Here is a 12,607-nt window from a genome sequence, read left to right on the forward strand (position 1 = left end):
GCATTGTATGAGTGTTTGAAGGTAGGTGTCCACACTGTTTTCAGGAGTTGTCTGATGGGGTCCACTATGCATTGACGTGTTTCTGTTGTTGAGTAAATGACTGGTTAATCAAGTGCAGGGGAACAAACACCAGAGGTCTGCTATACCTGTCTGTAATATCTAGCTCCTCACCCTAATCACATTGCACTCGAGGGACACTGCCTGTGTTTATACTGTATGTGTGTGAGCGTGTGTTCAGCGTTTGATTGCGTGCATGTGTGTGTGTGTCTTAGCCTCAGTAGAATGGCTCTGTCTTAGATAAGGCTTAATTAATGTTGCGCTCTCCACAACAGGGAGGTGAGTCTCTCCCCCTCCTCTCTCTTTCTCTCCCACCCCATTCCTCTCTCTCTCTATCGCTCCCCCCACTCTCTCTATCGCTCGCTCTCCCCGCCCGCCCTCTCTGTCTCCCTCTCCCTTTCCCCTCATCCTCAAGTATCTCCACTGTTAACTCATCCAGTTGTCACCCACATTCTCTGTATGACGTGTGTGTGTTTGGTGCATGTGAGTGCCTGTGTATAATGCCATCCCTGTGTGATATGAGGTCAGTGGTGAGCTCCTCTCGTGTTCTCTGTATGTGGCTCTGCTTTGTCCTCAGATTCATGCTCTTCTCTTAGACCCCTGCCCTCCCTGCCCCCCTTCACTCCCTCAGCCGTGGATAGAGTTACACTCACTTCACCACACCCTACGCACGCACGCACACACACACACACACACACACACACACACACACACACTTACACTTCTTGGCAGCTCTCTCTTTGCCTGGGCAGGCTCTATAAACCCTGAGCCCCAGCCAGGCTCCTCTTGCTGTGAAAAAACAATTTAAACACTCACACTAACCCCCCCTTCCTGCTGGAGCTAATGGGCTAACCCAGTGCTTCCTCTGTCCACCCCCGCTGCAGAGGGACAGATGGTACATACTGTTGGTGCTGCTCTAACTGCTCTGTCATTGATTCAGTAGTAACACAGTCGTCAGTCCACAGCCTGCCTGCCTGCAGAGAGAGAGCCAAAGCAGGAAGAAAGAAAGAGAGGACATAAGGAGAGAGGAATAGAGTGATTGTGAGAGAGAGAAGCAGGGAAAGCGTCCAGCCATCTGTCTGTCTCCAGTCTGAAAGCCACAGCCGCCCTCTTTGTTTGGCGTCCCTGATATGACCCTGTTTAAAAGTGAGCACCACCGCAGCCCACGATGTGAGTATGCCAGGCAAAAGATACCACTCTATGTGTCTGTGTCTCTATATTTTAGTGTGTATGTACGCATCTCCTACTCACTCTCTCTCTCTGCTTATACCTCCCTTCTACCTTATACCTCCTTCCCTATTTTTGTCTCTCCCTGTCTATCCCTTTTTTCACCCCCCTTTTTCTACTTTTCACCCCCCTTTCTTTTACATCTCTTTTCTCCTTCCTCCCTACTTTCTCTTGGTTTCTCTCCCACTGCCTCTCTATTCCCTAAATCCCCCTGTCCCTATTTCCCCTCCTTACTCTATCCCCTTTCTCTCTCCCTCTGGTATTTCCTCATGCCGACCCTTACGCCTGGCCAGGGATAACCCTGTCTAATGGAACGAGAGACTGAACGAAAGAAGGAGAGAGAGGAGTGAGTGAGGTAGTGAAAGGATCCCGAGTTGAGGTGACAGGAACTCGACTGTTTACTCTCCGAACACAGCTGTGCTTAACCAAGAACTGGAGAGGTGTGTTTGAGAGGACGTGGGCGTGATGAGAGCGTGTTATGTATCGGTCATTCATCTGTGTGTGTGTGTGTGTGTGTGTGTGTGTGTGTGTACGTGGATGCTTGCGAGAGACAGAGATAGCCAGACAGAGACAGCCAGCCAGAGAGGAAGAAAGAGATCACTTATGCATGTCTACATACATGCTACAGTATGTGTGAGCATGGGTGCATGAGATTGAGTTACGACAGATAACTGTAACTGTGATAGTGTGCTGACCAACAGAATGGTGCTGGTTTTGGACTCTCTGAGGCGTCAGGCTGTGTGCTTGACAGGCTCTCCTGCACTGCTAGACTGTGTGAATCGATCCTAGACCAAAGCAGCTCAGGAGGAAGAATAAGGGCACAGTGTCAGCTCTCTCTCACTGGAGCAGAGAGGACAGAGAGAGAGTCTTCAGGACCGAGGGCTAGAGCTGAAACTTCTACCCAGCTGAGCCTTCACTGGAGTTGTCAATAACTGTGGAGACTGGGATTACATCGGTTCACATGGAAGATGCTATTTCTATTGCACATCTTAGCCACTGCATGCGTGTATGTGTGTGCATGTGTATGATTCTGGGCCTTGGGGGATGCCACTGTTTCTGGTTAGTGAGCCAACACAGAATGAGGTTCGTTTTCACCTTTGACAGAGTAGTTATTAGATACTGGTATGTCTGTCTGTCTGTATTGCTGTCTTTAACTAGAGTATCGGACTGTCCTGAAAATAACTAGAATATCAGACGGTCCAGAAAAAGAGAGAAAGGGCGAGAAGACATTTATTAAAGGCCCACTGCAGTCAAAAACATGATTTGACTATGTTTGATATATATTACCACACTATGAGGTTGGAACAATACTGTGAAATTATACAAAATTATGATAATGCCCTTTAAAAAAAAAATACTACATGTGATGACAGTCCACATAAAAGCACTTTTGCACTTAAGGCCTAGATTCAATCAGATTAAGCACTAACCTGCGATAGCAGACGACCGTATAGCGATGTTTTGGCAATTTTGCTAGAACTGTCTGGGAGTGGTCTGAGTTGGGAAGGAAAAACTGACAATTAGCTGTAATTGGCAGAGAGGTTTGGAACTCTCTGTCTTATTGGTCTATTAACTAATTTACCACATCGTGATGTCACCATGGAAGGCCAAAACTCCATCCCACCAAAACATAGCCTACGCTTTCTTGTTCTGAACTTCTTATTCGAGTGGGGCGGGTGTGGCTTCGTGACAATGATCGCAAGAGCAGCTGCTCACTGATTTGACAGCCAACACCGCCAAAACATCGCTATACGGTCGTCTGCTATCGCAGGTTAGTGCTTGATCTGATTGAATCTAGGCCTTAAGTGCAAAAGTGCTTTTTTGTGGACTGTCATCACATGCAGTATTTTATTTGTTAAAAAGTCAGTTTGATTGAAACATCTGGAGGGAAAATGCACATATATTGTTTTAATATCCGCATTCAAATCTGTCGCCAAATGGATGGAAGTTTAGCTAGTAAGATACTTAAATGTTACCCATAAATGATTTGATATTGAGATAATAAAAACAACAGATGCATTGGACCTTTAAGGGTTATAGAGCTTTTAAGGAACAGTGAAAGACTATTATTTACAAAAATAACCAAAAAAGCTAGAGAGAGACAGAGTGAGAGGATGAGAGAGGGAGGAAGAGTCCTCAGAGAGTGAAAAAGATAGAGAGAGAGTGAGAGTGAGAGAATGAAAGAGGGAGGAATAGTCCTCAGAGAGTGAAAAAGATAGAGAGAGAGTGAGAGTGAGAGAATGAAAGAGGGAGGAATAGTCCTCAGAGAGTGAAAAAGATAGAGAGAGAGTGAGAGTGAGAGAATGAAAGAGGGAGGAATAGTCCTCAGAGAGTGAAAAAGATAGAGAGAGAGTGAGAGTGAGAGAATGAAAGAGGGAGGAATAGTCCTCAGAGAGTGAAAAAGATAGAGAGAGAGTGAGAGTGAGAGAATGAAAGAGGGAGGAATAGTCCTCAGAGAGTGAAAAAGATAGAGAGAGAGTGAGAGTGAGAGAATGAAAGAGGGAGGAATAGTCCTCAGAGAGTGAAAAAGATAGAGATCCGGAACAGAACTAGATCCAAATGTTCTTCTCTCATGTGTTTAGTAAACTAAGCACATGAACTTAGGACCCACTGGGCACAAACTGGTCAAATCAAAATGGTTTCAATGTAATTTGTCAACATATTTTGACATGGAATCTACGTGGAAAATACATTGGATAAAAAAAAACATCAACATAAACTATTGTTTTGAGGGTGAAATTGCAACCACAGCATTACGCCATAATTGTAACCAATTTTCAACATAGAAAATTATACTCCTTGTATAAAATATGTTGAACCTTTGAAACAACATTAGATCTTCAACGTTATAATCACTATCAGAAAAAAAAACTGGGCAGCACCTCCTACTGGAGAGTTGATCTGCAACTATTCATTTGTTCTCCCATTCAGGGTTTAAACTTAACCCATCTTTTATATTTGTCACTGACTACTACCAATGCACTATCGTGAAAATGATTATGGAGAGATCTCTTAATAACTATACATTCACTGTGTCTATAAATTAATGATTGATATGTTGGATTCATGTCTCCATTACAACCAAAAATCAAAGTTAAAGAATAGGACTAAATGAAATCAAACTTTATTGAAAGTGCATTTAAAGTTGGATTTGAGGCATTGGACAACCTCCCTGGTCTTCATGGTTGATTCTGTGTTTGAAATGCACTACTCGACTGAGGGACCTTACTGATAATTGTATATGTGCGGTACAGAGATGCGGTGTCATTCAAAGATCATGTTAAACACTATTATTGCACAAAGTGAGAGTCCATGCAACTTATTATGTGCCTTGTTAAGCACATTTTTACTCCTGAACTTTATTTAGGCTTGCCATAACCAGTGGTATAAAGTACTTAAAGTAAAAATACTTTAAAGTACAAATTAAGCAGTTTTTGGGTCGTATCTGTCTTTACTTTACTATTAATATTTTTGACAACTTTTACTTTTATTGCACCACATTCCTAAATATTTTTTAAAAACTTTCTACTCCATACATTTTCCCTGACACCCAAAAGTACTAGTTACAATTTGAATGCTTAGCAGGACAGGATGGTCCAATTCACACACTTATCAAGATAACATCCCTGGCCATCTCTACTGCCTCTGATCTGACGGACTCACTAAACACAAATCATGTCTGAGTTTTGGAGTATGCCCCTGGCTATCTGTAAATAAAAATTCATAAAAAATCATGTAATCTGTTTTGCTTAATACAGTGCCTTGCGAAAGTATTCGGCCCCCTTGAACTTTGCGACCTTTTGCCACATTTCAGGCTTTAAACATAAATATATAAAACTGTATTTTTTTGTGAAGAATCAACAACAAGTGGGACACAATCATGAAGTGGAACGACATTTATTGGATATTTCAAACTTTTTTAACAAATCAAAAACTGAAAAATTGGGCGTGCAAAATTATTCAGCCCCTTTACTTTTAGTGCAGCAAACTCTCTCCAGAAGTTCAGTGAGGATCTCTGAATGATCCAATGTTGACCTAAATGACTAATGATGATAAATACAATCCACCTGTGTGTAATCAAGTCTCCGTATAAATGCACCGTGATAGTCTCAGAGGTCCGTTAAAAGCGCAGAGAGCATCATGAAGAACAAGGAACACACCAGGCAGGTCCGAGATACTGTTGTGAAGAAGTTTAAAGCCGGATTTGGATACAAAAAGATTTCCCAAGCTTTAAACATCCCAAGGAGCACTGTGCAAGCGATAATATTGAAATGGAAGGAGTATCAGACCACTGCAAATCTACCAAGACCTGGCCGTCCCTCTAAACTTTCAGCTCATACAAGGAGAAGACTGATCAGAGATGCAGCCAAGAGGCCCATGATCACTCTGGATGAACTGCAGAGATCTACAGCTGAGGTGGGAGACTCTGTCCATAGGACAACAATCAGTCGTATATTGCACAAATCTGGCCTTTATGGAAGAGTGGCAAGAAGAAAGACATTTCTTAAAGATATCCATAAAAAGTGTCGGTTAAAGTTTGCCACAAGCCACACCAAACATGTGGAAGAAGGTGCTCTGGTCAGATGAAACCAAAATTGAACTTTTTGGCAACAATGCAAAACGTTATGTTTGGCGTAAAAGCAACACAGCTGAACACACCATCCCCACTGTCAAACATGGTGGTGGCAGCATCACGGTTTGGGTCTGCTTTTCTTCAGCAGGGACAGGGAAGATGGTTAAAATTGATGGGAAGATGGATGGAGCCAAATACAGGACCATTCTGGAAGAAAACCTGATGGAGTCTGCAAAAGACCTGAGACTGGGACGGAGATTTGTCTTCCAACAAGACAATGATCCAAAACATAAAGCAAAATCTACAATGGAATGGTTCAAAAATAAACATATCCAGGTGTTAGAATGGCCAAGTCAAAGTCCAGACCTGAATCCAATCGAGAATCTGTGGAAAGAACTGAAAACTGCTGTTCACAAATGCTCTCCATCCAACCTCACTGAGCTCGAGCTGTTTTGCAAGGAGGAATGGGAAAAAATTTCAGTCTCTCGATGTGCAAAACTGATAGAGACATACCCCAAGCGACTTACAGCTGTAATCGCAGCAAAAGGTGGCGCTACAAAGTATTAACTTAAGGGGGCTGAATAATTTTGCACGCCCAATTTTTCAGTTTTTGATTTGTTAAAAAAGTTTGAAATATCCAATAAATGTCGTTCCACTTCATGATTGTGTCCCACTTGTTGTTGATTCTTCACAAAAAAATACAGTTTTATATCTTTATGTTTGAAGCCTGAAATGTGGCAAAAGGTCGCAAAGTTCAAGGGGGCCGAATACTTTCGCAAGGCACTGTATAAGGAATTTGATACTTAATGATGTTTTAGCAATTACATTTACTATTGATATTTAAGTATATTTAAAACCAAATACTTTTTGACTTTTACTCAAGTAGTATTTTACTGGATGACTTTCACTTTCACTTGATTTCATTTTTAATTAAGGTACGGTATCTTTACTTTACTTATGACAATTGGGTACTTTTTACACAATTGGCTATAACAAAGGGGTGGATTGCTTATTGACACAAGACATTTCAGCTTTTAATTTGTAATGAATTAGTAAGAAAATGTAAAAACATAATTTGACTGACATTATGGGGTATTGTGTGAAGGTCAGTGACAAAAACAAACCTCAATTGAATCCATTTTAAATTCAGGCTGCAACACAACAAGATGTGGAAAAAGTCAAGGAGTGTGAATACTTTCTGAAGGCTCTGTATACTCCTATATTCTTCAAGAATCAATGGGTACATATCATTCATTTATAAGTCCAAAAATGTATGTTGCAACTACGGATTGCCCCTTTAACAGGCAGTGACCTTTATACAGCAGAACCATGTCGTCCATTTCAATGTGATCCGTTAACCTGTCCCCAGAAATGTTTTCTGTCCACTGTTCCACAAATGTCAAGCAAAATCTTTCCCTTGTCCCGCATTTGGGTTAAGATTTCGTCACCCTAATTCCAACCGGTGGAAACATTGCTACAGCAAGAATTTAAGTAGAATTTGCAGTTTTATATGTGAAAAACAATCAGGCAGCTTGTATCAGAAACAAAGAGCAGAACCACTGGAGTGGTTGAGTTTCACGTATCTGACTCATGAAAATTTCACACGTGTCCAAAAAAAATGTTTTTTTTCTCCACATGATTTTTTTCATGTGTTGTTTTGTAAGGGCAATAATGCAACTGTCAGGAATGCTGTGATGTACCTCCTCTACTGTCTTTCTAACCTATTATCTCTCCCTCTATCCCCCTTTCTCTCTCTTTCAACAGTCCCCCCCATCTTTTTCTCCATCCTGTCTCTCCCTCTCACGCCCACTCCCCGTCATGCTGCTTTGTTAGGCCTATTGTTATGACAATGATGTTGGTGGTTGCTCAGCTTGTGATATCGTCAGTAAGAACCCTGTCAGCAGACTCTGATCTGAGATCAAATGGACCAGGACTGCTGTCAGAGAAAGCAGATGGGAATGATCCAGGAAGTCAGATCTGAGAACAGCACGATGGTAGAGACTTTGCATTGTGTGTCAGCATGATGTGAACAGGCAGGCAGGCGGGCTGTGCTTTAACAGTCTCGTTTGACTAACTACCCATTCTGCCACTGCAGAATGCCAGCCTCGTATATGTGTGATAGGCGATGCCACTTGCCAAAAACACACAGGGCTCCACGCTGTGCAGGATCCCCCACAATTCATCTGTTCCTGGAGCGCACAAAACTGCCAAAATGTCACTCCACTCTCTACACAGTTCAGGGCTCTCATTACATCATCTTTTCCACACCGGGGGCTTGACTCCCAGTTTAAGAGGTCACAGCATTTGCCTGAGTAAAAAACAAATAAAAAACAAATCCTAATTCCAAGTAGGATGTTTTTGCTTATGCATAGCCTCCTCTCTTCTAGGTAATGTGATTAAGCTGGCTTTAGATATGAGCATTTACCATAGCTGGTGGTGAGGCAGAGTAGAGGTCAGTGGGAGAGGCAGGAGCCAACAGTCAGTCAGAACACGGCAGTAGGGATTATGGATTTATAATCCTGTGGTTATGATTACAACTCATTTCATGTGACCTTGGTTTTGGTCACACTGACAGACAGTCACTGGCTGCAGCCACTTGTTTGATGACGCATCTGTTTCAGTTTACTGGTTTCGTGGTTGATGAGATTCTATACCGAGTCCTCCACCCTTTCTGGCCTCTGTCATCATGTTCACAGACTTCAACACAGAGATTGTGGAGATAAACTCATGAACAAGGGATAATCAGAATCAAGGTCAATGCATTGTTCATTTTGTCAGATTAGGAACTGAATTGGAATTTGTGTGATTTCCATGTTACATCAATAGTGGGGTTGAAAAAGTGGAGTTCGTGTTTCTTACAATAGTTAATTCCTAACCCTGCTGTTGTACTGTGATCAGAAATTCCATAAGGAATTAAATAGAAAAATATGCATAGAACATATTGTCGATGACTGTTTGTTTTTTACTGTAGACCCGTGTTCATGTTATAAAGTACAATCTGTGTAGGCTTGAAAAATCCCAGGAACTTTCCCTAAATTCCCAGGTTTTTTAGAAATCCTGGTTGGAGGTTTCTGAAATTTCTGCTCATTCTCTCCTGATTTCAGAAATCTTTCAAACGGAATTTCTGAAAAACCCTGGAATTTTGGGAAAGTTAGCGTAATTTTGCAACCCTACACGTGTTTGTGTGTCCATCCCACATCCTGACTCTGGGTTGACTAATCTGCTCAGGGTGCCTGGCCAACTAATGTGTGCACTGGCTGCACTGTGGTGACTGTCCAATAGCCTCATCCATGTACTGTATGTGTATGTGACCACTTTGAGTCTGTTAGCATCCTCCCTGGTTTTTCCTTAATAGACTCTCAATCTGTGTCCGCTGTGCAGGTGGGTCCTCTGTTAACAAACCCCTCAACACAAAATGCTCTTCCACCCCCATAGTGCTAATGCCACCTCTGGAAGCCTGCCATTTAGACAACAACAACAGAACACGTGCCAAAAATGGTCACTCTTGTCACTCTAGTCCTGTTCTATCCCCAGCAGACAATAAAAGCTTTGTGGTAGTGTATTTAGATGTTTTTAGTGTTGAGAGGCATCCTGGAATGTGTTTGGATTGAGATCACAGTGGGAAAGCTAATTGCATTGTGTTGCTTTTGTTTCCTTTCATCTCTCCCTGTCATTATTGTTGTTCCTTGAAACCAATTGAGTTTTATTGTCACATTGCATTTGACTCTGTTACAGGCCATTTGTATATAGTACATGTTCTCATCGTAGCATTGGTTATGGAAGGCAAAATTACTCACATCATGTTTGACAAGCACACTTTGCATAACACCATCGTAGGTTGCCATCAGCTGAAAACATTGCAATGTCAGTTCTTACAAAATCAATAAAGATACAAAATATCTGAATAGCTAAATGCAGAGCAGGAAGTGAGAAGGCGGTCAGGGGCAACTTTTACCTTCAATAGGAAAAGTAAAAAAAATCATTGTAGAATGTATTTTAAGAGATCTGTTTTTTCTACAGTGAAAATATTACAACAGCCACAAGGCTATTGAGAACCAAAGCAGCCATGACCGCAGTTGTTTAACATAGCAGTCAATCTATTTCCTGTAGTCTCAAAATTATTAAACATTTTGTTTTATGTAAAAAATTATTTCTACTTCAAATGGAGCACACTTTGTTAAACTGCAGTGGGTAGTCTTAAACAAATCTACTTTGAAACAAAAGTATACACCTCACACAGATGGTAACACACCTGTACCATGTCAGATAAAAAGTTTAAATGAGCTACATTTTGAGTTTGCATCCCAATATTAGACTTTATATGCATCACAGAAACCTTTTTGATATAGAAACACAGGATTTGTTGTGTTCTTTTTTATCATGTTTATTAATTATGGATTTATGAAAAATATGAATAATATACCACCCATGAAGCCGCTAGAGGGCCATTTGGTCATTTGACTGCAGGAAAGGGAAATAATGTCATTCAAATAAGTTGACTCACCCACATAAGTACACCTGGATGCACATACATTTTAAAGACATCCTCCATAAATGTAGGAATGTTTACTGTTGAGTGATAGTGATATCCCTAGTATAAAAATAAAGTAAAGTGCAGACACAAAAGGGTAACACATTATGTTTTGAGTAAAATTATTATATATTTTTTTTAGACACAACTGTAAACTTTAGGAGTAGAACATTCAATGAGTTGGTCTGATGGGAACCTGTGATGTCATTGGCCTCCCCCTTGCTTGAGCATCTCCAATCCAAAGTTAAATCTAGAATTTACTTCCTATTTCGCAACAAAGCCTCCTTCACTCAGGCTGCCAAACATACCCTCGTAAAACTTACTATCCTACCAATCCTTGACTTCGGCGATGTCACTTACAAAATAGCCTCCAACACTCTACTCAGCAAATTGGATGCAGTCTGTCACAGTGCCATCCGTTTTGTCACCAAAGCCCCATATACTACCCGCCACTGCGACCTGTATGCTCTCGTTGACTGGTCCTCGCTACATATTCGTCGCCAAACCCACTGGCTCCAGGTCATCTATAAGTCTTTGCAAGGTAAAGCTCCGCCTTATCTCAGCTCACTGGTCACCATAGCAACACCCACCCATAGCATGCGCTCCAGTAGGTATATTTCACTGATCATTCCCAAAGCCATCACCTCCTTTGGCTGCCTTTCCTTCCAGTTCTCTGCTGCCTGGTAACACACCTGTACCATGCCTGGAACGAATGACTGGAACAAATGGCAAAAATCACTGAAGTTGGAGACATATCTCCCTCACTAACTTTAAGCGTCAGCTGTCAGAGCAGCTTACCGATCGCTGTAGCTGTACACAGCCCATCTGTAATTAGCCCATCCAACCAACTACCTACCTCATCCCCATATTTTTTTGTTGTTTTTCTGCTCTTTTGTACACCAGTATTTCTACTAGCACATCCTCATCTGCACATACAGTGGGGAGAACAAGTATTTGAAACACTGCAGATTTTGCAGGTTTTCCTACTTACAAAGCATGGAGAGGTCTATAATTTTTATCATAGGTACACCAACTGTGAGAGGCGGAATCCAGAAAATCACATTGTATGATTCTTAAGTAATTCATTTGCATTTTATTGCATGACATAAGTATTTGATACATCAGAAAAGCAGAACTTAATATTTGGTACAGAAACCTTTGTTTGCAATTACAGAAATCATACGTTTCCTGAACAGGTTTGCACACACTGCAGCAGGGATTTTGGCCCACTCCTCCATACAGACCTTCTCCAGATCCTTCAGGTTTCGGGGCTGTTGCTGGGCAATACGGACTTTCAGCTCCCTCCAAAGATTTTCTATTGGGTTCAGGTCTGGAGACTGGCTAGGCCACTCCAGGACCTTGAGATGCTTCTTACGGAGCCACTCCTTAGTTGCCCTGGCTGTGTGTCGTTGGGTCGTTGTCATGCTGGAAGACCCAGCCACAACCCATTTTCAATGCTCTTACTGAGGGAAGGAGGTTGTTGGCCAAGATCTCGCGATACATGGCCCCATCCATCCTCCCCTCAATACGGTGCAGTCGTCCTGTCCCATTTGCAGAAAAGCATCCCCAAAGAATGATGTTTCCACCTCCATGCTTCACGGTTGGGATGGTGTTCTTGGGGTTGTACTCATCCTTCTTCTTCCTCCAAACACGGCGAGTGGAGTTTAGACCAAAAAAGCTATATTTTTGTCTCATCAGACCACATGACCTTCTCCCATTCCTCCTCTGGATCACTCAGATGGTCATTGGCAAACTTCAGACGGGCCTGGACATGCGCTGGCTTGAGCAGGGGGACCTTGCGTGCGCTGCAGGATTTTAATCCATGACGGCGTAGTGTGTTACTAATGATTTTCTTTGAGACTGTGGTCCCAGCTCTCTTCAGGTCATTGACCAGGTCCTGCCATGTAGTTCTGGGCTGATCCCTCACCTTCCTCATGATCATTGATGCCCCACGAGGTGAGATCTTGCATGGAGCCCCAGACCGAGGGTGATTGACCGTCATCTTGAACTTCTTCCATTTTCTAATAATTGCAATAGTTGTTGCCTTCTCACCAAGCTGCTTGCCTATTGTCCTGTAGCCCATCCCAGCCTTATGCAGGTCTACAATTTTAGCCCTGATGTCCTTACACAGCTCTCTGGTCTTGGCCATTGTGGAGAGGTTGGAGTCTGTTTGATTGAGTGTGTGGACAGGTGTCTTTTATACAGGTAACGAGTGCAAA

The 12,607-nt window shown here is 42.2% G+C and overlaps 1 protein-coding gene across 1 annotated transcript in view; it reads left to right on the forward strand.

Annotated features, from left to right (window-relative positions):
* Window positions 1–984: 984 nt before the first annotated feature.
* LOC139412194 (RNA-binding Raly-like protein) overlaps window positions 985–12,607 on the forward strand; it is a 72,599-nt gene continuing 60,976 nt past the window's right edge. The window contains exon 1 of the mRNA XM_071159009.1: window positions 985–1,227. Within this exon, the coding sequence (XP_071015110.1) occupies window positions 1,188–1,227 (40 nt within the window). The 5' untranslated portion in view covers window positions 985–1,187. The remainder of the gene's footprint in view (window positions 1,228–12,607) is intronic.

This window comes from Oncorhynchus clarkii, chromosome 6 (assembly GCF_045791955.1).
Source record: "Oncorhynchus clarkii lewisi isolate Uvic-CL-2024 chromosome 6, UVic_Ocla_1.0, whole genome shotgun sequence".
Taxonomy (NCBI): domain Eukaryota; kingdom Metazoa; phylum Chordata; class Actinopteri; order Salmoniformes; family Salmonidae; genus Oncorhynchus; species Oncorhynchus clarkii.